We start from the raw sequence: 26,547 nt of genomic DNA, 5'->3' as shown, positions 1-26,547 counted from the left end.
CACACACCCGGCACAGACCCCTTAACACACACACCCGGCACAGACCCCTTAACACACACACACCCACACACACACACACACACCCACCCACCCACCCCCCAGCCAGGCAAGAACACACCCAGCCGGGAGGCGAGTCCAGGGCCCACCTGCCTGGCCCCATTGACTCACCCTGTTCCATGTTGCCCAGGGTGGTAGAAGAGCTCATGTTCAGAGGCGGCTGCTTGTTCTGGGGGCCTCCGGGGCTGGGCATGGCTGTCTTGGGTGAGGCGACCCAGCCTGGAGAAGGCACCGCCATGGAGGGAGACTTGAGCCTGCTGGGCGAGCCGGTGGGCGAACGGACGCTGAGGGAAGAGCTGAGGACCTGGGGTGACTTGAGAGGTCCTGGCGGGTTGGCTGAAGGCAAGGGCACCATCTGTGAGGGAGTCTGGGGTGACTTGAGGTTGGCGGAGGGCGAGGTGACCATGGGTGAGTGTACCTGGCTGAGGGTGGGCGACTTCAGGTGCCCCATGCCCGGCGAGCCCATCTGATTAATACTGATGGTGAGGTCTGAAGGCCGTCTGCCCAGCCCCCGGTTCGGGGCTGAATGCACAGAGCCCGGAGGATTGGACGCAGGAGGCAGGGGCATATGACTCAGCCGGGTGGTACCCACGTTTCCCATGGGCATTGAGCTCTGGTCAGGGCTGAACATGTCTTGAGTGTTGCCCACGTCCTGGGGCATGGCTTGGTAGGGTCCCTGGCCCCCAGAGAATCCCTGCTGGCCTTGGCTAGGAAACTGTGAGGGCATAAGCATCTTCTGCGGGCCTCCCATCATTCCACCACTGTTCTGGGCCCGCACCCGGGCCATCTCCTCGGGACTGAGGCCCTGCGGCCCCATCATGTCCCCAGGGCCCCGCATCTTCTGCGACATCAGCATCTGCTGCTGCGGGGTCATCTGCACGTTCAGGTTCATGTTCATGTTCATGTTCACGTTCATGTTCATGTTGAGGTTGCCGGGCCCCATGGGCGGGTCCACCTCCCTTAGCCCAGACTGCCCCATGGGGGGGCTCAGGAGGCCCCGACCTCCGGCAAACTCCATGCCCATGGGAGTGCCCGCCAGGCCCTCGCCGCCAGCCATTTGCCCAGGGAACATGGCTGGATCCATCTGCCGGTGTGCCTGCATCATCCGCTCCACCTCCATGCCCTGCCCCATGCCGCTGCCGGCCATGCCCAGGGGCCGCTGCATGCCCATCGACCGCTTCTCCAGCAGCTGGTGCCGCAGCAGCTCCTCACGAACCCGAGGGGTCATAAATCGCTCCGCTTCACCCTGCCCACCTGGGTAGGGCACAGCGTTCTGGGCAAAATTGCCAGGTCCCCCCATAGGGGGCAAGTCTTCGGTCCAGCCCATGCCTGGCCTCACAGGCCTCTGCATGGCATTCATGGGTACCTCCATGGGCATACCCTGCATGCCCCCAAACCCTGGCACCCGCTGCATCTGGTTGCCTGGGAAACGGGGGCCGGGGAAGGGGGGTCCGGCCCGGACCTGCATGGGATCTTGGACATCCATGGGCCCCCGCAGCTGGGCGCCCATCCCAGGGGGCCACTGATCCCCTGGCTTGCTGTGGTAGGGGGGCGGCGGCCCCCTCACCATCATGCCCCCCATGCCCATCATGTCCTGCAGCGAGCGGCCCCCGTGCAGCCCAATCTGCTCCTCCTTCCTCCGTTTCTCCTCGTAGTACTCTTCCTGCAGCTTGCGCCAGGCCACCTGCTCGGGGGTCAGGCTGTCCTGGCCCAGCCTCTGCATCATCACGTTCACCTGCCCTACGTCCCCCCCCGGGGGGTGCCCCGGCACGTCATGCTCCAGCGGGGGGCCCCCGAGGCTCTGCGTCTGCGAAATCATGGACTGCAGGGGCTCCTCATACTTCTTCAGCCCGCTGGGCGGGGCCGCGGGCGGCTGCTGGGGAGCGGGAGGGGCTGGTGCTGGTGGTCCCCCCTCGCCCGCTCCTCCGGGGGGCCCCTTGAGGAAGGGCTCAGTCTCCCCGCTGCGGAGCAGCAGCCGCTCAATGTCTCGAAGCGTCTGGAGGGAGCGCTCCCGGTGCTCCAGCTGCTCCTTGGACAGGCCCTCTGAGCCCACCAGGCTCCGCTGCCCATTTCCGGTGGGGGCCTCCCCGAGCAGGGCGGGGCCGGGGGTGCTGCTGGGGTCTCCTCCAGGAGGCAGCGGGTTATTGGCGGTGGAAGCTGTAGGGGTATTGGGGTGGGTCCCCCCAGTTCCGCCACCCGTGCTGGCAGCTCCCACCGAGTTGGGCGTCAGGTCCTGATTGGCGTCCTCAGGAGGCCCCTCAGAAGGCAGAGCAGGAGGGGCGCTGCCCGGAGCTGGGGGTGGCGGTGGCGGCAGAGGAGGAGGCTGGGACTGAGGGGTGCCTGCTGACGACGTGCTCAGGGGTAGTGGTTCCGGGGTGGGCGGCACTTTGGGGGCCTGCAAGAAGACAAAGACAGACCCATGAGATGGGCCAATGGATGCAATGGCCGGTCCACTGCTCATGGAGCCCTGTGCCCGGACCAAGCGACATACTTACCTGGTCCAGCTTGGCCCGCGGCACATTCTGCTGGTGGTAGGTGAGGATGGAGTCGGCTCGGCCCTGTAGCACAGCCTCCGCAGCCCTGCACAGGAGGGTCAGGCACAACCAGCTCAGAGCGACAGGCAGGAGGGAGCCCTCCACCTCACCCATCCCACCCCCAGCCAGCCCTGGCCCCCTGCAGGCAGTCAGGACCCCAGGCTGAGGGGTGCTGGGCAAACGATGGCAGGGGGCACTTACGTGTTGGCCAGGTGGGTGGTGAAGACATACACAAACTGGGAGGGTGGCTTTCCCGGGACACCCCCGCCTCCGCCCCCGGGGGCGTCAGGCCGGAGGCCGGCCGGGGGCCCATGCGGAGGGCCTGGTGCGCTGCTTTCACTGAGGGGCAGTTGGGGGGCTTGGCCGGGACCCAGCTGTGGGGCCGCCATGGCTGGGTCTGCTACATTACAATCTGCACAAGAGAGGAAAGGGAAAGAGGCCCAGGTTTAGAGAGGAGAGCCAGAGGGGAGTCCACGCCCTACCGTCCCATCCCAGGGACGCCCAGGGATAGAGAGGCTCGTGCCACAGGGTCATCTGGTGCCACAATCTGGCATTTTCTCTAGTCTAGCTTCCAGAGACTTGCCCGAGCCCAGCCTTTGACAAGGATGGCACTTGTGTGGACCATGTAGAGAGGAGACGGAAACCAACAGGCCCCCATGTGCCTGGCACCCTGACTACGCCTCTGGAAGTGACTCTACCTTACCATCGTCACACCCTGGGAGGAAGCAGTCGGTGCACTCCACTTGAGAGAGGAGGAAACAGCCTCGGAAGGGTGGCACTACTCCCCCAAGGTGACAGGCAGTCAGCGCAGAGCCCTGCGCTTGGCCCGGCTCCGGCCCCTCACTGTGGCTGTGCAGCGGCTGTGTGTATGTGTGCACGCACGCTGGCCAGATGAGGGAAGCAGGCAATGAGCTTGTACAACTGATGGTCCAAAAGCTGAATGGCGTTCATTCTAGCCTTACCGCTAACTGACCGGCAACCGTATCAACAAGACACTTCCTCAAGGTGTCATTCCTTCATCTGTAAAATGGAAACACTAAACTCTAGTCCGGCAGGAGTGGGGAGCGGCTGGTCAAAGAAATCTATTTTTACAGCAAATTCATAACTGTGTCACTAACTAAAAAAACTGGAAAACAGAGAGTTACAAATGCCTAGCACACTGGGTTCACTCCCCGGGGTAGACTGACCACCCACAGCACTGACGGAGGTTTTCATCCATGGTCACCAGCTTGACAGTAAGTCCCAGCCTAGAAAAGATATCTACACCTGGTCATTACTGCTTCCCTTGTAGCTCAGCTGGTAAAGAATCTGCCTGCAATGTGGGAGACTTGGGTTTGATCCCTGGGTTGGGAAGATCCCCTGGAGAAGGGAAAGGCTACCCACTCCAGTATTCTGGCCTGGAGAAAGTCCATGGGGTCACAAAGAGTCAGACACAACTGAGAGACTTTCACTTCAATTGGTCATTACTAGGTCTAGTGAGTGGGTGGGCCCTTTGCCACCAGTCAACGTGTGGCCTGCAGACAGCGCCAGGACTTACTATTTCAAGAGGACTCCCTTGAACCGGGGAAGTAACCACTTTCCCACAGCTTAGGGGCAGGCTCCTCTCCTTGCAGAAATCTGCTGTGACTCTCCTACCTCATAACGGCCCTGATCTGGACCCTGTCCCTCCAATTTTACATAGAGCCAAAAGTTTGGGGGGTGGGGGGGCTTGAGAGCCAACCTCAGTGTGTGAGGACTGCCCTGGAGAAGAGGACGGTGCATATTCAACACACAGAACTAGGCCTCCTGGGGAAAAGCTACAGGGAGAGAGGCAGGCTCTGTTTTATTTTTTTCTTTGTTTTTCCGCCTGCGCCATGTAGCACGTGGGATCTTCGTTCCCCGACCAGGGATCAAACCTGGGCCTCCTGCGTTGGAAGTGCAGAGTCCTAACCACTGGCAATCACTGGACCAGCAGGGAAGCCCCCGGGCTTTATTTCAACATGAAAACTTCTAATACAATGATAACAATAAAAGAGCTAACACTGTTTTAAGTGTGTTGCATGTATCAGCTCTCCGACTCCTCATAACAACCCTAGGAGGGAAATATAATTTTTATAGATGAGGAAACTGAAGCCCTTTCCCAGACTTATACAAATGAGAAGTAGAAGATCCAGGATATAAACCAAGGGGGGTCTGATTGCAGAGTCTGTGCTCTTAACTTCTACATTATACTGCCCTACCGTTAAGAACTCTTCAAGAATCTAATGTCAGTATAGCTAAAACAGTAACTGATTGCCTTGGTACTCAGTATGGGATATTAGCAACTTCTTTGATTTCCCTGTGTCTTCATGTTTCTACGATGGTACAGTCTAGTTGTTGTAAAAGTGAACTGAGGAGGGTCTGTCCTGGGAAGCAGTGTCTACCCCCATCTACCACTGAAGGCTTTGGCCAGGGTTTGTGAACCACCAGTCAGCCCCCTTGGGGGTCGGGGATGCTGGGACCAGGTGATGTTTAAAGTGCCGGCCAGCTGCACAGGCTATGTCTGATCCCAAACACCTTCTAGAAGGAGACATGATCTGCTCCTTCTAAAAACATCTGCTGAGTCTGTCTCTTTTGCTTCCTAATAACACCTACCTCACAGCACTGTTATCATAATTAAATAAAACAAAGTAGCAAAGTGTCCCCCATAATTTCTCTTCTTCCTTTCTACAGTCCCAGCCTTGGAAAAGTTCACAGTGTAACATTCTCTGACTAGTTTCATAAGGCATTGAGTTGTTTATCCCCACACATAGCTGCAAGCTTGGAGGAAAAGCATGAGATCAACACATACAGGCTTCCCAAGGGCAGGAGTATGTCTGGTTCTCCCCCATCACTTGTGAAAGGCCAAAGTATACGCTGATCTGTGCAAGAATGAGACAGGTGGGCGCCCACCAACACTCACTCCTCATCTTGGTGATGTGCTCCAGACATCAATTAGAGGTTAGGGAAGGGCTCCAGAGACACAGTCAATGTCAGCTCACACCCAGGCTTCTTTAGCAGTTTTGCAGGGTCCAGCCGGCTGTCCAGCTCCCAGGGATGCTGAACCCTCACTGCCCTCCCTCTACTGACCAGTAGGTGGCAGCAGAGGACAGGAATTCAGGAGAGGAGGCCTCCCAGCTTGGCTGGAGAAGCCACCTAAGGTTCTACCTACCCCACCCAGGTCCCTAAGGACAGGGGGCTACTGAGCACCTGGAAGGCAGGGATTGAGCTGTCAGTGCCGGAAGGGACTGAGTCAGAGACGGGAGATGGGAGAGGAGCCCGGGCTCCTGATCCCTTGCTCCTTTTGGCCCAGCCTAGCCCTAGGTGAAGAGACGAGGCTCCCTCAGGGCAACTGTTCCCCGGGGACACCATGGGCCACAGCATCCTGGCAGCATGGGCACTCACTGTGGGCGGCCCCAAGGGGCTTGTCGTCCTCCTCGCTGTCCGGGCCTGAGCACCATTCGTCCCCGCTGTACGGCTGCTTCCGCTCCAGCACACAGCGCCGCTTACTCCGGGGTGCCACCTCTGCCCAAGCAGGCAGGCAGGGGTCAGAGTGAGTGAGTACCCAGGAGGGCCCGTCCTCCCACACCTGGGGCCTCCCCAAGCCCATTCCCCTAGATGCCCCAGTGCCCAGTGCCCAGGGGGCACTGCCCAGGCCACAGTGGGCACTTTGCCAGCCCTTGGCCCCCACCACAACACCATTTGTTTCTGATTTCTCTCTAGAGCCCTGCTGCCTGTCTCCCCTCCCCCACCCAGCACCAAGCCCAAAGTAATCCCCAACCACAACTGGTTCTAATTAGGGCTGAGGGGTGGGAGGGGGAAGCTGCTGCTACTCTTCCAGGCCCCAGGGCCTGCTCCCACCAGCTGGAACACCAGGCGGTTCCTGGGAGGTGTGTGGGTCTGCACCTCACCCCGGAGCACCTCCCGTTCCTCCTCTGGGGGCTCTGGTGGGAAAGCAGGAGAGGCCTTAGGCTGACCGACACTGACCGACGGGAGGCCCCATCACCCTGTATGGCCCTAAGGATGAGACATCTCCACCCAGTCCTGAGAATGGGCAGATGGGTGGGCATAATGGGGGTGGGGGGCGGGTAGAGAAAGAGGCTGCCCCTGCATAAATGCTGGAGAGGAATGGCAAGTGAGGATTAGGCCAGGGGTGCAGAAAGATGCTCTCCAAGCCCCTGTGTGTCTAAGACGGTGGACGATGCTGGGGTCTTAGGGATCAGGAAATGGGGTACCTTTGGACTCTGAATCCAGGGATGGGGTCCCAGCCTCTCGCTGCTCTCCGGAGTCCACAGACACGCTCCGCTCCCTCTTCACCTTGCCCTTGAGCGAGCTGAAAGGGGGTACCCCTGCCTGGGGGTTCTTCAGACTTGAGTTGCTAGGTGAGATCTGGTTGGCCTTGGCCCCATGGTTCCCCGCCCCCACGCCCTTCGAGCCCAGGTTGCAGGTGGGTCCTTGGTTCACATTCTGGTGCTGAGATTGGGCCCCGCCATTCCCTGTCTTGCCATGATTGGTCAACTTATTTTCTGGGTGCATTGGCTTGGCTGGGGCAGGGGGGCAGTGGCCGCGGGGGGACAGCGGCGGGCTCCCTGGAGCTTCTCTCCTCCTGGGGTGGGGTAACCTGGGAGGTGGAAGAGACATGAAAAGTTAATCGCAGTGCCAGAGGTGTAGCAGGCCTGGATTTTCATCACCCCATCCTGCCTCACCTAATGGTTGGGGAGGTGGGAGCAGAGTGGCATCTTAGGACCACCAGCTATCCCTTATCTCCCTCCATGGCTCCTCAAACAAGGGCTGGTGCCCTTCTCCACTTGGGGAATGAAGATGGGGCAACCTTCTCCACCCTCCAGTTCCCAGATGAAAACCTGGGCCTTATGTTGGCAGAATCCAACCCGGCCCCTAAGCCCCAGCATCCTTCAGACTGCAAGCCTCCATGGCAACCCGCTCCACTAGCACCTGGCCAACCCTTAAGCATTCTCTCTTCAAGGGTTTGCTGTCTTCACACTCCTTCCTAGGGCCCCCAACCTCAACTTCCATGTGTCCCAACACCAGCAGGGAAGGAACCCAGGACCTGGGAATCACTGCTCCTGGCCGAGCCCCATTTCCCCTTGGGGAAGTGGGAGAAAGCACACCAGACTGCGGGGCTCATTGGTCCAGACAGCTCCCCAGGACAGGAGGGGAATGCCTTTAGAGGATGCACCAGCAGGTCTGGCCGGCAGGCAGGAGCAAGAGGAGAGGGGGAGGGGACTGGTGCGTGGAGAAGACTGAAGCCAAGGATTCCTGCAGCCTAGGCTGCGGGCCCTTTAAGCTCCAGCCCGCTCCCCCCACCGCCTCCCCCTCCCCGGAGACCTATTAATAGCCGCTGGAAAGATCACATCACGGGAGAGGATATTTATCCCCCCTCATTCCACACCAGCTCAGATTTATTTCAGCTCTGCTGTCCTGCTGCTGCCGCCTGGCCCTGTCTGCCGGCTTCTCCCAGGGAAGGGGAGGGAGGCAGGCACCGCCCCTCCAGTTCCCACCCCCAGCTAGACCGAGGCCAGAGGGCGCCAGCGGACCCGACAGCGGGGCCGCCGGGGGTCTGCTCGAACCGTTTTTAAGAGGAAAGGACTGGAAGGGACTAGAACAGCAGGCTTAGCCGCTTGCCATTCCTTTCTATCCCCTGGGCTCAGGCGCTAAAGCTGTGGGCTCCTGCCTGCGGGCAGGCCTCCCGATTCTGACCCCCTTTAGCCCACCGGTGGCCCGGAAGCCAGGTACCCGGGGGTTGGGGGGGGGGGGTTGCTCTCCAAGCCTGCACGGTTCAGCCCCATCAGCACTGGGCCCATCCCTTCCCCTCACTCCACACACACGTCCCGCCCTCCACGACACCCACACACCTTGTCTTGTTAGCCAGGATCCTCATGGCTCCCACACACAGTGGGGCTACGGCCCCTGTGCGTGCCCAGGGCCCAGCCAGGTACTCGGTACTGGAGCAGGGACTGCAGCAACAAGCCCCAAAGAGAAAACTTGTGACTTGGGGAGGGGGTGCGAGGAGGGGAGGGGAGACGGGAGGACCCAGCAGCCCTGGGACTAGGGTACTGGACAGGGTAGGGTGGGAACGGCCGGGAAGGATTCCAGGCCGGGGTCTGAATCCATCCCTCCCGCACCTTACCCTCAGGGAGCTTGCAGTCTCTAGCAAGGCCCCCGGGGCCGCAGGGGCCGAACTCACTAAAAAGATAGGTTGCCAAGGTGCCCGCGTGGGGCGGCTGAGAGGTCTGTCAGGCCCCCGGGGGCGGGGGGGACTCCCGCCCCCAGGCACGCCCCTCACCCGGGGAGGGGGGCGGGGGAACCCCTGGCGCCCCGCCCCAGCGCTGCGCCCTGCCCCCGGGCGCCGGGGCGGGAAGGGGGCTGGAGGTGGGGGCGATGCCCCGCCTCCAGCTCGAGGCCTAGCCTGTGCCCATCCCAGCAGGCCCGGGCGGGCAGCGAGAGGCCTGGCGGGGCCTCGGGGCTGCAGCTGGGCTCTTCTGGAGACCAGTAACGCTGGCTCAGATTCCTCCCCGACCGCAAGAATGCAGGAGCCTCCCCTCCCCCCGCCCCGGCACCCCACCCCGCCCCCTCCGGCAGAGCCCGAGCGCAGAGGCAGAGCGAGCGAGCGACAGAGCCAGCGAGCTGGGGAGCGGGCCACGGGCAGGGCTGCAGCGTGCCTCTCCCGGCCCCGCACGCGCCGCCCCGACAGACCCACGGCCAAGTGCGGCGAGGGGCCGGGCGCGCGCCGCGGCGGGGCCGAGGTGCAGGTCTGCACCGGGCGCCGCCAGGCAGGAGCCCCGGGGACCCACCAGCACCCGAACTCTGGACTCACACACACACACTCGCAGCTCACACGTGGACAGGGAGACAAAGACACGCACGGAGCCCAGGAAACTAGAGGCGCGCTCAAACGCCGGCCCGCGGAGGTGTGCGGGACCGCTAGGAAGGCGCTGGCCGAAGCAGGAGCGCAGAAATAACCGGGGGCGCACGTTTCCAGAGGCGGCCAGAAGGCAGAGAGGGGGCGCGTCGACTCATTGAACAGATGAAAAGACTGAGGCCCGACAACAAGGGAGCCATAGAAAGCTGAGCCCGGTAGTGACAAAGAAACACACACGGGGCCAGAGATACACCAACCAGCAGACTTACACAAACACGGAAGCCTCACCCGACTGCCCCCGGTCCTGTCCCCCCGCCCCTCCCGCAGATCCAAGGAAGGGGTGGGGGAGGGGAGGAGCCTTGGGCCTATAGCTCCGTCCCGGTAACAGGCCCCGCCAGACACCGGGGCACATTCCCTGGCGGGCTGCTGCAGGCCGAGCTGGGACCTGGGGGGCGGCGAGGGGGCCACACCAGGGACCCTGTGGGAGTCTCACCCTAACTTAACCCCAGGGCACACTGGCCTTCTCAGCGGAAGATTCCTCCGGTTCCAGGCCTGGCTGAACAGCAGCCGGCGGCCAGTCCCCAGGCTTGCATCACGTTGGGGGAGAGGTGAGGTGGGGAGAGCCGGAGGGCACCTGGGCTTAGGGGCAGGCCCATGACTGACATGTGTCCCAGGCTTCCCCTTTCCCCACCTCGCTGATCCTCAAAACTACCAACCACCTGCCACGGCAGTATTTCTATCCCCATTTCACAATGAGGAAACTGAGATCTGGGAGAAAGAAGTCAGAGGCCCCTGGGTCGCAAGACCATTACAGAGGCCTACCAAGACCCTGTTCTGCCGGTGTTTCCCCTACACCGCAGTGTCCTCCCCTCCAGTCATGACGCCTTGTCTGTGCCTGCATCAGACAGACTGGCTTCCAGCAGGGCAAAGGCTACCCACTTTCCTCTGTTTACAGCTTCAAATACCGGGGCATTTAGTAACTTGGGAAGGGGCTGTTAGAAAATTCATCCTGTCCAGGGTAACCAGTGGGGCCAAGGCTCCTCTCCAGAAGAATCTTCCAGTCGCCCTCCCCTCTAGGACTCCACCCCCTCGATCCCACCCAGCAGGACGAGCTGAGTCAAGTACAGATGAGTCAGGACTTTCCCATCTCACACCTCCCCCTTTTGCCCCTCAGCAGCCCGCCCCAGATCACAGAGACCCTCCTTCTCTATGTACTTAGAGTCCCCCGAAGAGACCTGGAAAGCCTTGGCGATGGAGGCAGGAACAAACAAACAAAGTGAGGGGAGCTTTTTGGCACCAGGCCAGGAGCCCCCTGAGACGGGTGAAAGGGATGCAGCTCTTCGAACACAGACCTGGACTCCTCTTAGGGGATGGGGTGGGGTGGGGAGCAGTGACATGCTCACAAACGAAGCAGGTGACAGTCACCTGAGTGAAAGGCCAGGAGCAGACCCATAAAAATGGAGCCCAGGAGGCTGCTGAGACAAAGCCTGCCTGAGATCTTGCCCTCCCGGTGCAACGCTGAGGGTCAGGCAGGGCCGGGAGCAGGGGAGAAGCAGTGACCTATTGGTCAAAGTGGACCTGACCTCAGCTGGGGGAGGGAGACCAGGAAGGCTTTGATGGATGCCCAGGGCCTCCAGGTGGGACAGGCCAGCTCCCTGCTCAGCACAGAACTGCCACAGGTATAGCACACAGCATGGCCACTTGCCTCTGTTTAGCAGCTCCCAGCTTGGGAGCCTCTGCTTGATTTGCCTACCAGCACACCAGTCTCAAAGCCCAGCTCAAAACCACCTCAAAGGGGCACTGAGAACACTGCTTGGAGGGTCCATGCTTCCATAGGCAGTGGGCAGACACCCCTAGAGAGGAAATGGGCAGCTAGGAACCCTGTGTGGCTGAAAGAACAGAGACCTGCTGGGAGTATTAGGGGTGGGATCCTCGGCCACTGACCTAGGGAGAGGCAGGCCCCAAGACAACGAGGTCCTGAGTCCCCTTTCTCCAGGGTCCCTAGAAGCTCTCCTCTATCACCCAGGTCACTTCCTCTTCCTGAGATGGTGACTCAGCGGGGGTGGGGAGGTCAAGGATTCCTCGCCCAGCAGGAAATCTGCTCAAGAACCAAGGTGTTGCTGGGGACCCTCTGTGTGGGGACTTCCAGGGTTGGGGGACCTTCCCCTCACCCTGGTTCCTAGCAGCTCTCCCCACTTCCCCCCACCTCCTGCCAAAGGAGACCATGCAAATCAACCATTTTTGTCTGGGAGTTTCCAGCCCCACCCCACCTGCAGCCCCAGGGTGATGTCTGGCAACCCCAGCCCTGCTGGGACGCGGAAATTCCTGGCCCCAGACCCTCCAGTCTGGGGTCTTTGAAGGGTGCTTCGGGGTGAGCGGTGGATTCTGCCCTTGTGGGGACCACCAGGCTAAGCAGCATTGCTTAGACAAGCTGGAGGTCGCCTCACTTGGCTCCCGTAGCCAGGGCCCCTGTGGCCAGGCCTCAATAAGCAGTCATAGCCTGGCAGTGGGGTGCCCCCAAAGGCTACTGCCCAATCCCTGGCTGCTCCCTCCCCCCAGGGGGGAGGCGGGGGAGGAGGTGGGGGGCACAAGGAAACAAGACAGGGCAGGAAGCCCAGGCAGGCGGCGGGCACTCTGGGCCAGGCACAAACAGCCAACACAGGAAACCACAGCCCACCCCCGCCCACCCCACCCGCTCAAAGCTCTGGGAGAAAGGAGTGCCAAAAGCATGGTACCCCAGCGGGGGCAAGGGCCAGGGGTTAGCCCGGGGCAAGGGAGGGGCAGAGGCTCTCCAGCCTTCTCTCAGCCCCAGACCCCACCTGGGGAGGGGGAGAGGAAGCCGGGCTGCCAGGGAGGGTGCTGCCTCTTTAAATCCACCGAAATCCTGAGCTAGGCCCAACCCAGCTCTGGTTTCACAGGAAGGAAAGGCGCTCAGGAGCCAGTAGGGCAGGAGGTGGTGGCTGGAATTAGCCCCACCGGCCCAAATATATCTGGTCTCCGCCTGCCACCCCTCTGGCACTTCCTGCCCCCTGGCACCTGCACCACCGTGGGGGTGGGAGAGGGTCTAGGGGCTACTCCCTCCCCTGTAGGGGACCCCGGGCTCTCCAGGTGCCCTGTTGCTGCGGACACGTGGTAGGAGGTGGCATCCCCAGCCTGGATCCCCAGAAGAGAGGAATGGACAGGGTAGCTCCCTGGGGAACCTCACCTGGCCTCTATCCCCCAAGGGGTTAATCGGACCCTTTTTTTGGGGGGGATTAGGGGTGGCCCAGGAACCTCCTCCAAACTGCCTGGCGGCTGGGAACAATGGGGCCATTGTGGGAGCTGTGGAGTGCGGGCAGACTGCTGGCACAGGCAGCGCACCAGGGGCGGGGCCTCACCCAGAGCCCGCCTGCCCGCCGGCTCTCTCCCCCAGGTGCTGCCAGCGACAGAGACATCCTCCCAGCCCTCACCTCGCCGGCCAGGCCCAGACTCCTGGCACCAGCAGCACCTGGAGAGCCCTCCAGCTCTGCCCACGTTGCCATCCAGACTGCCATGACCCTACAGGAAGCAGGGGCATGTGGGCCAGGACGGGGTGGGGGTGGGGGCTGACGAGACAGGATGTGTGCCTGTGATCCTCCTGCAGGGAAGACAGGAAGGCCAAATGGGGTTTCTGGTGTCAGTCCTGGCACCCTCAGGGCACAAGGGCTTAGGGGATTGTGAGAGTGGTGACAGGCAGGGTCCCCTGCCCCCAGGCCTCAGTTCCTACGCTCATTTCAGACCTGCTCCCCGAGGAGGCCCAGCCCTGGCAGCCTAGCTGCCCTCTGGGGCCAGGACACGGCGGGCAGTATGAGTGATGCGGTGGAATGAGCGGTGGGTTTGCAGTCAGGCTGACAAGGTTGCCAATCACATCCGACCCCCTCTGAATGACAGGACTTTATCCGTCCCTTCAGCCCTTAGAGCCTCAGTTTCCTCATCTGCAAAATGAGGATCAATATATCAAGTGAGATGCTAATAGCGAAACTAGCCAACAGAATGCCTGTGACATAGCCCTCAACAAACCACCTTGGGCCATGATGCCCCCTTATTTGCCCCCTACATGGCGCCCAAATCCATGGGCATTTGGTAAAGATGGGCACTGTCGAGAGATTTGCTCTTGATAGCTCAGTCGATAAAGGATCTGCCTGCAACGCAGGAGACCTGGGCTTGATCCTTGGGTTAGGGTGATCCCCTGCAGAAGGGAATGATTACCCACTCCAGTATTCTTGCCTGGAGAACTCCATGAACAGAGAAGCCTGGCAGGCTATAGTTGATAGGGTCACAAAGAGTCGGACATGACTGAATGACTTTCAAGACATCGGGCCCACAGGCATCATCTCAGTGGTATCAAGTACAAAAACTTGGCTCCTCCTCCGTCCTCACAGAGGTCAGGTCCCTCGGCGAGGACTCCTCTGGGCCTCACTGGGTTTATCAACATTCAAACCCAGAGCATGAATCCAGAGAGCAGTTATCCACTCTCTTAGCCATAAGGCTGTCTCAGGAGACAGCAGGAAAAAAGCAAAGGGGAGTTTCCTTTCAACAGTGGCCACATCCCCTCCACCAGCCACCCCCACCCCTTGGCAGTCTCCCTGCAGGGTCTAGGCTGGGAGGAAGCAGGAGCCTACTTCGTTGCCATGGGCCTCTTTAAAGAGTGGAGGGTCTGAGAAGGTAAGAAGAGCAACTGGGACACGCAGTTCTGAAAGTAGAGGTCTAGAGAGAAGACCTATCCTCTTCTCAGCTAGAGAGGGCTGTCCCTCTTGGGGTGGCTCCGTAGCCCCCAAAGGGTTAACAAGGCCCTAAAAATAACCTGCTCCCAGCAGGACCCACTGATTGGAACCCTCCAGCCATCTGTTCCCATTTTCTCCTGTTCACATTGGAACATCTGAAACCAGCCCCAGAGCCCCAGCCCGATCCCAAAAATAGCCCCAGCCTGCCCAAGGAACAGGCCCCAGGGGCTGGGCAAAGGCGGCATGGCCGGCCCAGCAGTCAGGCATGGCTCAGGCCAACACTGATGCCTCACTCCCAGGCCCATAGAAGCGAGGAGATCCCTCTGTTCCCAGAAAGAAGTGGTGAGTAGAGCCAGGGGCTCCAGCCCACCCCCCTTAGTACCAGGCCAGAGAAGGTCCCTAGGAGTCCTGGAATCCCAGGCACTCTGCCACATCTGATCACTTTTACTCCTGAGAAGACCAAACCACCTGTCTGCAGAGTTTTCCTCCTGGTGGGCATGCCTGCTACCCCGACCTGGGATCCTCACCCAGAAGTTCCCAAGCCTTAGCCCGTCCATCATCCTGCTGTCATCCCAGGGCCTTTGGGAGCCTTGGTCACCCAGAGTCACTCAGCATTCTCCCCTGGCCTGCCCCAGGGCACACAGGGTTGAAACAGAACGTTTCTCAGCCCTGCCCACATGCACCCATGCAGCAGAGGAAAGGGTTCCGGGGGTGTCCTCTGGATGCTGATATGACCCCAGCCCTCCTCTGGGCTTCAGAATGGACTTCCTGGCCATCTGTGTGCGGCAGGTGCTGGGCCTGCCCATCTGGGCTTCTACACATATCATAGACCTTGGCATTGCCCTGCCACCCTCAGGGAAAATGCCCAGGCAGGGTATAAGGAATCCAGTAGACCCTGGGCCCCAAGGCAGGCCTGACAGCTGCCATCCATGTCACAGCTCCTCCCTGCTACTCTTCTCTCCAAGGAAGGTCCCAGACCCCTTAGGCCAGGAAAGAGAGGAGGCAGCCATTTAAGCCACTGAAGGACAGAGTGTCTTAATGGCTGTTCAGCCTGGTAAAGGAACAGAGCAGCAGGAGATGGGATGGTGGGAGGGGTGGTGAAGCTGATCTGAGCTAATAGCCTGTGGGAGGAGGGGTTCAGCCCTGAGAAGTGCTGGGCGATGGGGAGGCAGGCAGGCCGTAAGCCCTCAGACCCTTCTCGAGACCCACAGCTATTCCCCAAACTTGCAATCATGATGCCTGCCAGCATCAGCAGTGGGGAAACTGAGGCAGCAAGAAGGTGGATCTGGAAGGGTATTAGAATCTAGGAGTCTCAAGGATTGGAAAGGCTGTTTCTTCCCCACGCCCATCTCTCCCTGCTAAAGCCTCTGGGAGGATCAGGAGTTCCTATGACTAATAATAATTAGGAAAATCTCTAATATTTATTGAGCATTTACTTTGTAATATCAAGCTGGTAATCACAAGCATTATCTAATTCTCTAATTTAGTACTCTACAAGAAAAGTCTTTTATCCCCACTTTACAGATAAGAAAACTGAGGCACAGGGACACTGCCTAAGGCAGACAGTCCAAACTTAGAAGAGTCAGGATTTGCACCCAGATACTCCAGCCATTTGCTCTTAACCATTTCACAATACAAGTTCACCCTGGCAGAAGCCCTCTGTGCTGTGACGAAAGAATGGTGCCTCACTCCCTCATTCCAGACTCCCTCCAAACCTGATGCACACCAGGTCCTAGCCAGAGGCCACAGTTCCTACCCAGGGACAAGATCAAAGAGAGGCCACAACTCCCTGCCCCCTCAACACAGGTGCCTGGCCCGCTGGGGCTGAGAGTAAAGTTCTCGGGCCACCCCAGCCCCACCCACACGTCACCCATCCTGGTCCCTCAGAGTCTGGGGAGGGAGCCCGGCAGGTTACCATGACAATAGCACAGGCCCCTGCTGAGAGGCCCAGGGGCAGGAGTCTGTGGCCCCTCCCACTTCGCAGGTGGGGGTCAAAAGTCAAGTGGGACTCCACTAGTGATGGGTGGAGTCTCAGCCCTGCCCCCCAACCTCTCGGCCACACCTGGCCACTGCCCCTCAGTGTTTTCACTGCCTGATTGGAAGCAGGACCACTTTCCTCCCCGTCCCTGGCGGGTGGTTGCCTCCAACAAGGAGGGTGGGGGGATTCGAAGCCCTTCCCTCCTGAGGACAGTCTAGAAGTGCCTCCTCCTAGATCTGTACTTTCTCCAGCTTTCCCTAGTCTGGGATCCTACAGGCATGTTTGTTGTGAATTCAGGGAGTTGTTGCTAAGTAAGGAAGGAGGGGAGGGAGGGAGGGAGGAGGGAAGGAGGGGGTGGGGTGGCAGTAGGGAGAAAGGGTGCGTGTGCATGCGTGCGTGCGTGCGCATGAATGTGTGTGTGTGTGTGTGTGTGTGTGTGTGTGTGTGTGTCTAGGGGCCAGGGCAGAAACCACATTACCGTGGCTGGTGGCCGTCCTGGCTTTGACTCAGCCAGCTCAGGCCAAAGCCAGCAGGCAGCGGGTAGCAGGCCCTTGGGATGACCAGGAAGGAAACCATACCTTGCCCTCCAGGGGTGACTGGGCTGGGGCTCCCTACCACCCACCCCAGCTGGGACTTTCACTGGAGCTGCGGCTTCAGCGCTTTAACCCTTCCTGCCCAGGCCCCGCCCCCATCCCCACTGGGTCCCAGGTTGTAAGCTGTCAGCAACCCCTCCTCTGGGGGAGGAGAATGAAAGGAGAAGTAGGGGCAGAGAGCCAGGAGGAGGGCGCCCAAGACAAAAAGCCAAGCAGGAGGCTCCGGCAGAGGCAGGCAGAGCTGAGCGCGGAGGGTGTGGGGACACACACAGGCACACAGACCTCTCACCTCGGGATAACGCGTGTCGGGCTCGGGCTCAAGGGTGTGACCGGGGCTGGGGCTCCCTGTGGAGAGAGGGTCACAGCTCGAAGCCCCGGGCCAGCAATCTCTACCCCTGCTCCTCCCAGAACCCCAGCCCCACCCCCAGCACGCACACCACTAGGCATGTACACAGACAGGCTTGTAGCTCCAGGAAGTCCCTGAGCTACTCGGACACCACCCCCCCTCCACGACTTCTGTGGATTGGCCGGGAGCCAGGCCTGACCCAGCCGCCCCACCGCACAGCTCCCCCTCCCTCCCCTGGAAGCAGGAAAGGAGAAGGCCCTGGAGATGCCTTAGGGCTCAGCCCCAGGGTCGGGGGTGGGGTGGGCAGGATTCCCTCGTCCTGGCCTGAGGACCCCAGCTTCCAGCACCCACCACCCCGGGGTTATCCTGTGTCAGGGAAAAGAATGGTGTGGGTCCTCTGTCCCTGTGTGGTCTCCCTTGTCCCCGGAAGACTCGAGTCCTGGGGACTGGGCCTAGCTGGGAGGGCCTGGAGGGAGAGAATCAGGCTTAGCAGTTCAGTAGGAGGGGGCTGGGTGAAGCTCCCACAGGCAGGCGGGCGGGAGGGAGGCTGGTGGCTCGGCTCAGTTTGTACTGGGGGTCAAAGGGGAGTTCTTTTCCGAAGAATTCTGGGAGAGAAGCCAACTAGAGCAAGCTGCTAACTACCCCTCCCTCTCTCTCACTGCACTGGGTGGGGGGGGGGGGCGCTGTCCCTGCCAACCAGACTTAACCCTCTCCAGGCTGTGGTGTGCCCAGGCCCAGGACAGGGGAATTGGAAAGGGGACCTCCTGCTGGGCCCAACTGCCCATTCTAGGGGGCAAGCATGGCATGCCTGCCAGAACATGGTACCACCTGTCCCCATCTGGTACCGCCCTGTCCTACCATCACCTGGGTGACTTTTCTGGGCTCATCTCCTGAAGGTATCTGCAGTGACGTGCGTGTGCAGGTCTCAGAGACAGAGATTGAGAAACAAACTGAAGATTCCTTGCCAAGGCCCTCCCCCTGCTGGGTCACTGAGCACTGTACCAACCTGTGCCTTTACCCCTCCCCTCCTCCCACCGCGTCCTGGGACCAGAGGCCATGGGAAGCCGGGCTAGAAGGAGACAGCTTCTGTCTCTGCCCACCTCTGCTGCTGTCTCCATAGGCCGTAGACTCTGACAACCAGCCCCTGCCCCAGCCCCCTTCTTCACTGACTTGCTACAAGTGCTTCTAGAAGAAAGTCGTCAATTATAGCCTGAGGTCCCAGGATGGGAAACTGAGTCATAGCGAGGCATCAGGGTTCCAAGTGCCTGTATCCCATGCAGACATGACCATCACAATCTTAGCTTTGGCAAAAAAAAAAAAAAAGGAAATAAAGCTCCTCCTAACAACCCCTCATCCTGCAGAACACGATAAAGGACTGTAGAACAAGAAGGACTTCTCAGGGTCAAGGCTACAATGGCAGCTGGCCCCACAGCCAATGCTTCATATTTTTGGGGTGGTATAACCCCCCAAGAGACCAGGCCCCTCTGTCTTCTGCTTAGGCTGGAAACATGAGTGTCTTGTTTTGTTTTGCTGTCTGCCCCTAACGAGCAAAGTCAACTTTTCTGAAAGCTCCCAGGTCTGGTGAGGCAGACTGTTTCTTGCCTTCAATGAAGCGAGCCACCCCAGGGGCGGGGGCAGGGGGTGGGGGTTAAGTCCCTTCCCCCATCCCTTTCTGAAGAGCACTGGGCCTCTCTGTCACAGCCCCAGGATAGCACCAGGACAAGAAGAGGATGGACTGGGAGCATCAGACCCCTTGAGATGTGGGGTGTCTGGGGAGGGCAGAGGAGGAGAGTCCAGCCCTGGGGACAGTTTATCCCAAAGTCTCCCCACTGCGCACTTTCTCTCCAAGGACCACAGAATTGCCAGAAGCCTTGGCCTCCCTCCAGGAAACCTCCCTTTCAAAGGACAGAGGACTTCATGTCCCAGGGAGCCGTGGGGAGACCTGTGGCTACACCCCCAGACATGTTCCAAGGGAGGAGGAAAGAGGCGGGAACAGAGTGCACAGAGTGTGCGCGTGTGCACACACACATGCATCAAAGACAACCCCAGGCACACACACTTCTCAGATACTCTCAGACATGTGTACCTGAGAGAGAAACAGACACAACCCCCAAACACACACATCCAAGATACCTCTTTAACACAAACTCTCCAAAACTGACTCCTTCAGACCCACAGAGGTGCCCACACTCATAGAGAACGCCCAAGGGGGCCCAGGAAACACAAATGACGTCGGCCGGTCACACAGAACTGCTGACAGAAGGTAGACCCACTTTGGAATATACACGCACACACACAGACACTGAGTAGTGTGCACATGGCCCTGTGCTAGCACAAACTCTCTCTCTCTCACACACACCCAGGCAATGCACAGCATGAAGCCAGATTAGAGCACTAAATTCTGGGCTAGTGGGGAGGAGGGGAGTCAGAGGAGGGTGGAGAAGTGCTCAGGGATTTCAAAACAATCCTGGTTTCGAAATGCTGGAAATGCTGGATTCAGGGCCATTCTCAGTTGAGGCTGGGGGTGGGGGGAGGGGCGGGGGAGGGGAAGACAGGCCAGCACAGGGCCACCAGCCTGTGGGAGGAGGGACTTGGACAGAGGGCATCCCGGCCCCTGGGGACACCAAGGTTAGGAGGGGCAGGTGGCCAGGGCCCAGCAGGGAGGGCCCGGGGCGGAAAGGAGGCGGAGGAGGGGAGGCCTCTGCTCCAGCCGCGGAGTGGAGAAGTCAGAAGGCGACAGGGGAGACTGCCTGGCCCCTCCCCCTACCTGGGGGCGGTGGTGGCCACCTTCTCCCCGGCAGAGTGGCAGCTGGTTCCCCTTGGCTGCCGGCTAGCAGAGCCCCGAGGCAGACCTCAAGCTACGGGGCAGAGGGTGTGGGAGGACAGCAAGGGCCTGCAGCGGGTCAGGGACCCTCCTTGGGACCCAGGGGCCCCCCAACACACACACTCAAGGCAGGGTGGGGGACATCTCCCAGGGAACCCGGACCTTCCCCCTTCTCCATGGGGAGAGCCAGCCCTTACTTAGGAGGCTGACAGTACTACAGACCCCCACACCCAGGAAGTCACCCCTCTCCTCCCAGGGCACCAGAATGTCCTTACCGCCCCTCCCCCAAGCCCCAGGGAAAGTCTCTCCCAAGGAGGGGAGGTCAGGCCAGGCTGGGGGTGGGGCTCTGGAGGCCCGGCCCTGGCACCCAGCGGAGGAAATTCCAGGCGGTAACTCCAGGCTGCCTTCAGGGCGGCCGGAGTGCCCGGCAGCGGATCCAGCACTGTGGCTTTCTTCACCTCGCCCCTTCGCTCCTAGCCTCTGGCTACCCGGCCCTCCAACTGGCTCCAGCCCAGGCTCTGGGAGTTAGAGGGTAGAACCTGGGGAAACTCGGCACACCCTGGAAGAGCCTCTGGAGGAGCCTCGACTGGCCCTTTGGCCTGTCAGAGCTTTCTGGCCCCAGATCCTCGGGGGCAGCCCCCACAGTGTGGCTGCGGGTGGGCAGCCGGTGGGGCTGGCAGCCAGGGACACAGATGTCAGGTTAGAGCAGCCAGGCGCTCAACAGGTTGAGCCAGTCCCTGGAACAACCAGCCCCACCCCAGGGAGAGCAGGCCTGGCAGAGGCTCCCTGCCCGCGGCACCCAGCCTGTACCCGCTTGGCTCCCACGGCTGCCCACTTTCCCACGGTGTCATCCCCTCTGCCCCCTCCCCCCCAAGTCGGCAACCTAGCAGAGCCCAGGGCTTCTGGCACCGGGAAAGGGTGCTGTTTTCCAGCACCCCTGGGTGCCCAGACTCTTGGGGTGCCTCACTACCAGCAACCCAGGAGCCCCCAGAAGAGTCAACGTGGCATCAGGCCAAGGAGAACCCCAAAGCACCCCCCACCTCCCTGGAAGCCTCTTCCAGTCCTGGGAAGACGGACACCCAGACACCCTGGCTCCCCGAAGCTGCCCCTCAGGGCGCTGGACAGAGTGGCAGCCTGTGGCGCCAGAGGCCGGTGGAGGGCCCCCAGTTCCCGCCTTGGACTCCCTGGAGGTGGGCTGCTATTCTGGGTGGCTCCTTCCACTCCTGCCAGAGCTGCCTGCAACCCTGGTCCTTTCCTTCCACCCCACTCCTGGGCTCCACGCAGCTCCATCCCAGCCCCTCCCCCTGCAGGCAGGCAGCCCCCTTTGCAGGCATCTCCTTTAATCTAAAGCAGGTGCCAGGCATTCCAGCCCTTGCTGAGTCGACACTGCCACCCACTAGGCCTGTGCCCAGAAGGCTATTGCCCTGCCTGTTCATGGAAGCTGAGTCCCCAGCCCAGGGCTCCTGTTTAACTCACATACCCAGAAGTTGGGAGGCAGAAACTATCCACAGAAAGCATGAGTGCCCAACACAGACTCAAAAAGCAAGTTCACTAGGTCCCACATCATCACTGTTGTGATCACAAACACTAGTCCCTCTCTGGAACTCTTGTCATCTCTTCCCACCTGGACCCTCAACCTCAGTACCTGGAGACTCACTGTGAGTCTCCATATGGCCCTCCAGAAGTCGTGTCCAGCGTAAGGGCCCTGCTAGCCCAAGCACAGAGATTACTCTGGATCCAAGACTATATATATTCTCTCCTTCAGGAGATAATTCTCCCCAACATTAGCCCCTGCCCCACCCCAATCTGAAGCAACACAGGTTAGCAGAGAACCTCCAGAGAGAAGTGGCCAGAAGGCTGATCTTCCAGGCCTGGTGCTCTAAGACCAAGGAGCCTGATCAGCTGAGGGAGGGCAGCACCTTATGTCCTGATACCAGACCTCCCTGCTCCTTACCTTTCTCTCCCATTCTCACTCTGTCCTGAGGCTTCTATCAGCAGGCGCCTCAGAGCTGATACCAGAAAGACAGGGCCTGAACATGCTCTTCCCCTGGGGCCATGAAATCATGGTCCTGACCTAGAGAAGGCAGCCAAGCCAGTGCTGGGGGGCAGCAGACAAGCCAGGCAGCCCCGGCCCAGAAGAAGTGGCTGATCCTTGGAGAGGCTGAGAATGGGGGAGAGCAAGGGGAGCAGAAGCCCACCCACCCTGCAGGCCTTATTCAGAGAGCTGCCCTCCTCCAGAGGCATCAGCAGGGTTACAGCAGACACTGTGTAAAGACAGCTTTCCTAGGTAAAACAGGAAACCAAGGCCAAAGATCAAGGGGGCCTCCAAGCCCCTTTCCCAGGGCTCAATCACATGCCCCGCACACCTCTCCCGGAATAACACTTTTCCTCCCTGCAGCAGAGGCCCCCCCACCAGACACAGACACAGACCCACACCCCAAGCAGCAGACAGACAGAAGGAGGAGGGAAGAGGGGGTGTCAGAAAAACCCGGAAGGAAGGAAGCTGGACAGACAGATAGAAGCTGATCCTGGCCTCCCTGCTCCAGAGAGACACCCTCCCAACTCCCTGACCATCAGGGATACCCTCCCTCTCAGCTCCTAAGAGGACCTCAGTGTCCCCTGAAAACAAATTCCAACAGCCCTGGGACAGGGCATACTCCAGCCAAGCAAGAAGCCCTAAACCTCCCTTCTCTTCCTCACGTTACTCTCCCAAGAGCTCTCGGGACCAAGGCAGGGGCCATCTCCTCTGAGCCTGGGCAGAGACACCTCCAAGGAACTGTGTGACTGCCCCACCCCCCAACCAAGCCCACACCACTCAGAGTCTTCGGGGAGACTTCTCTAGTCACAGCCCCTGCTGCTCCTAGACAGTGCTTGGGGACAGAGGGGGACCCCCAGCAATCTCCAATCCCAGTGCACCTCCTTCCGGAGGCTCCTATCAGCCAGGAGAGGAGTGCTGGGGGCTGAGACCCAAGGGGTTGGTGAGCCTGGGAGGGGGACTACATCTCCCAGAAGCCCCCAGGGCAGGGTTGCTGCTCCAGCTGGCCCAAGGCCGGCCTTGTTCTCTGCGCTAGGGTGGCAGGGTCCCCTGGCTGCCCCTGAGCCCTCCCCGCTGTGCTCTGGGGCTGCCAACCTGATTGGGGGCCCAAGAGTAGCCTCCGCTAACCCTGGGGGCGTCTCCCACCCCTTATACAGCTTGAGGGTGCGTGCCAGAGGGCCAGAGACAATCAAACTGTGTCCCCCCTCCCCAGTTCGAACTGGATCTCCCTCCTAGCGCCTCAGCTGGCCTGGCATGACTTTTCTCCCTTGGTCCCAGCCCACCCCTCACCTCGCGCGGGTCGGGGGTCCTCACGCCAGGCCGGAGTTGGACGCCATGACCAGGTCAGGGTCGGTGGGTGGATTGGGGTCCTCCTGCTCGCCAGTTGGAGGTGCGGAGGAAGGCGGGCAGGTGGTGATCTTTTGATCCTGGACGCCTTGATCTCAATACCAGCCCGGCCCGGGAGTGGGTATCCGAGGGTCGCTGGGAGCCTGGGTTCCTGCCTCCCAACCGCGGAGCATGGTCGTGGGTGCCGGGCAGCGGCGGGAGAGCGCGCGCACCCGCCCGGCTCGGGGCTCGGGGCTGGGGTCTCGGCCCCAACCTCACGGCTCCGGCTCCTGCTCCTCCTCCCTTCCTTCCTTCCTTCCTTCCTTCGCCTCCTCCTTTCACTTTCCCCGAGGCCCGCGGGGAAGGCGGGCGCGGGGCGGGGAGGGGTCTGTCTGGGCGCTTATTGTTGGTCGGACGCGAAGGGTCCGGGTCGCAGCCCCCGGGCGGCGCGGCGCCGGGGGACCCAGGCGTGCGGGTGTCCGGCCGGCTGGCTCCGGGCGGCGGCGGTGGTGCAGCGGCCCCGAGTCCGGGGCATGTCCGGCCACTGGCTCCGCCGCTCGCCGCCGCCTCCCCGGGCTCCCCTGCGCTGCCGGAGCCTCGCTCGCCCCTCCACTCGGCTCCGCTCCCCAGCCTGAATAAGCATCGGGGCTCTCTGGCTGCCTCCTTCTGCCTTCATACCAGAGCCCGGAGAGGCCCCTGTCAAAATAAGAGCTCCCCCATCTCGCTCGCCTCCTCGCCCAACCCGGCTCCCCCAGCCTCCCAGTGGTCTGACTCGGTAAGGCGCCCGGCCGGCTAGCGGGAGGCTGGTTGGCCGGGGGGCGGGGTGGGGGCTTCTATCCCTCCCTCCACCCCATTCCCAAGGACTGGGCAGGAGACGTGCTAACAACATCTCAGGCTGGGGAGAGATTTGACAAGCCTACCTGCCTATCTACACTGACTGGAAGCAGTGGGAGTTGCCTAGACCTCCCCACCCCACAACACACACACACACACACACACACACACACACGCACTCCACTAGGTCCCGGCTTCATCGTACCCACCCACATTCATTATGCTCTGAACATCTCTTTATTCACTTTATTCATCGCTCTTTCCTAGTAGACCATGAGGTCCTTGAGGATGTGGACTGAATTTTTTCAGCTGGATCCTCAGCAGAATGCAATGTGGATACTAACAAAGTGCTTGTGAAGATGAAACCTTTGTTTTCCCAAAAGAATTCTATCCCAGTCTCAAAGTGCTACGGAAAAACACCCAAGACCCTACAGGAGAATAGATCCAATGAAAAAGAAGTAAAGGGCTTTAAAAAAGCATTTCACATATGTTATATCAATGTGTGCCACAAACCTATGAGAAATGTTATGGCCCCAAGACACTGATGAGGACACCAAGGCTTGCATTAGTTAAGGACTTCCTCAGGGTTACTCTGATAGAAAGTGGCAAGCCAAGGACTAGAGTTTGGGTCTCTTTATCCCAGGGCACTTTCCCTGGATCCCACTGTCCCCAAACACCCAGAATAAGCATGGACACTTCAGGAAGGAAGGACACTAGCAAGCCCCTTTGCTCATGCTATTTGATTCCTCTGAGCTCTCCCCTGCCCCTGCCCTCCTACTCTTTTGACCACCTATTACATCTATGTCACCCAACTGAGCACCTACTTGAATGTTTTATCTTCACTCTCCTATGTGCATGTCTAGTTGCCCCAAAAGATTCTTGAGGGCCAGACCATGCCTTCTATGCCTCTACATAATAAGCACTCAAGTGCTGGGTTCATAATAGGGATCCAGGAAAAACCTATATGCAGGTCAGGAAGCAACAGTTAGAACTGGACATGGAACAACAGACTGGTTCCAAATAGGAAAAGGAGTACATCAAGGCTGTATATTGTCATCCTGCTTATTTAACTTATATGCAGAGTACATCATGAGAAACACTGGGCTGGCAGAAGCACAAGCTGGAATCAAGATTGCCGAGAGAAATATCAATAACCTCAGATATGCAGATGATACCACCCTTATGGCAGATAGTGAAGAGGAACTAAAAAGCCTCTTGATGAAAGTGAAAGAGGAGAGTGAAAAAGTTAGCTTAAAGCTCAACATTCAGAAAACGAAGATCGTGGCATCTGGTCCCATCACTTCATGGGAAATAGATGGGGAAACAGTGGAAACAGTGTCAGACTTTATTTTGGGGGCTCCAAAATCACTGCAGATGGTGACTGCAGCCATGAAATTAAAAGATGCTTACTCCTTGGAAGGAAAGTTATGACCAACCTAGATAGCATATTCAAAAGCAGAGACATTACTTTGCCAACAAAGGTCCGTCTAGTCAAGGCTATGGTTTTTCCAGTGGTCATGTATGGATGTGAGAGTTGGACTGTGAAGAAAGCTGAGCGCTGAAGAATTGATGCTTTTGAACTGTGGTGTTGGAGAAGACTCTTGAGAGTCCCTTGGACTGCAGGGAGATCCAACCAGTCCATTCTAAAGGAGACCAGTCCTGGGTGTTCACTGGAAGGACTGATGCTAAAGCTGAAACTCCAATACTTTGGCCACCTCATGCGAAGAGTTGACTCATTGGAAAAGACCCTGATGCTGGGAGGGATTGGGGGCAGGAGGAGAAGGGGACAACAGAGGATGAGATGGCTGGATGGCATCACCGACATGAGTTTGAGTGGACTCCGGGAGTTGGTGATGGACAGGGAGGCCTGGTGTGCTGCAATTCATGGGGTCACAAACAGTCAGACATGATTGAGTGACTGAACTGAATTGAACTGAACTGACTGAAATACTCACTGGATGGGTTGATTACCTGGAGTTGAGCGCTGAGCAAGGTCTGGGGAGGCCCAGGTAGAAAAGGGGGAGAAACCCTGAGAGAAGATAACACTCCCTGTGGGTGCCTAACATGACATTTACGAAGCATTTTCATACACATTATCTCTTGATCCTGCTTTGAGCCAATCAACAAAACTTTGACAAGTGTCTATTATCTGCTATGCTAAGATCAAGCTGGGTCAGGGATTGAATCATCACAGCTCTATGAGGTAGGTATTATTCTCACTTAAACGAAAAGAAAACTAAAGCCCAGAGAGGCTCAGCTCTGGTATAAAAGGTCTCAGAGCCTAGGATGGTACCTGACCCATAGAAGTAGGGTTTCATCTCCTCTCCCCTCTCTAGGTCCTGAGGGTATATATAAGATGAGCCACAAGACAAGAGGGTTATTTCTCAGAGGATTTGCTTGT

At 59.3% G+C, this 26,547-nt stretch overlaps 1 protein-coding gene across 4 annotated transcripts in view; it reads right to left on the bottom strand.

Moving 5' to 3' along the window:
• Positions 1 to 23,840, bottom strand: part of BCL9L (B-cell CLL/lymphoma 9-like) — a 28,859-nt gene extending 5,019 nt beyond the window's left edge. The window contains exons 1-8 of one of the 4 annotated variants that reach the window (XM_018059696.1): positions 23,277 to 23,840; positions 17,071 to 17,126; positions 8,462 to 8,563; positions 6,824 to 7,209; positions 5,994 to 6,113; positions 2,793 to 3,003; positions 2,553 to 2,637; positions 169 to 2,452 (exon numbers count right to left, since the gene is read on the bottom strand). In XM_018059696.1, coding sequence (XP_017915185.1) covers positions 169 to 2,452; positions 2,553 to 2,637; positions 2,793 to 3,003; positions 5,994 to 6,113; positions 6,824 to 7,209; positions 8,462 to 8,487 — 3,112 coding nt within the window. In that variant the 5' untranslated portion in view covers positions 8,488 to 8,563; positions 17,071 to 17,126; positions 23,277 to 23,840. The remainder of the gene's footprint in view (positions 1 to 168; positions 2,453 to 2,552; positions 2,638 to 2,792; positions 3,004 to 5,993; positions 6,114 to 6,823; positions 7,210 to 8,461; positions 8,564 to 17,070; positions 17,127 to 23,276) is intronic. The other 3 variants (XM_018059697.1, XM_018059698.1, XM_018059699.1) reach the window with 3 other exon arrangements.

The sequence above is a fragment of the Capra hircus genome, chromosome 15 (genome assembly GCF_001704415.2).
Source record: "Capra hircus breed San Clemente chromosome 15, ASM170441v1, whole genome shotgun sequence".
In the NCBI taxonomy this organism is placed as follows: domain Eukaryota; kingdom Metazoa; phylum Chordata; class Mammalia; order Artiodactyla; family Bovidae; genus Capra; species Capra hircus.
The sequence above is the reverse complement of the archived record's forward strand: the minus strand, read 5'-3'. Positions and strand labels throughout refer to the sequence as shown.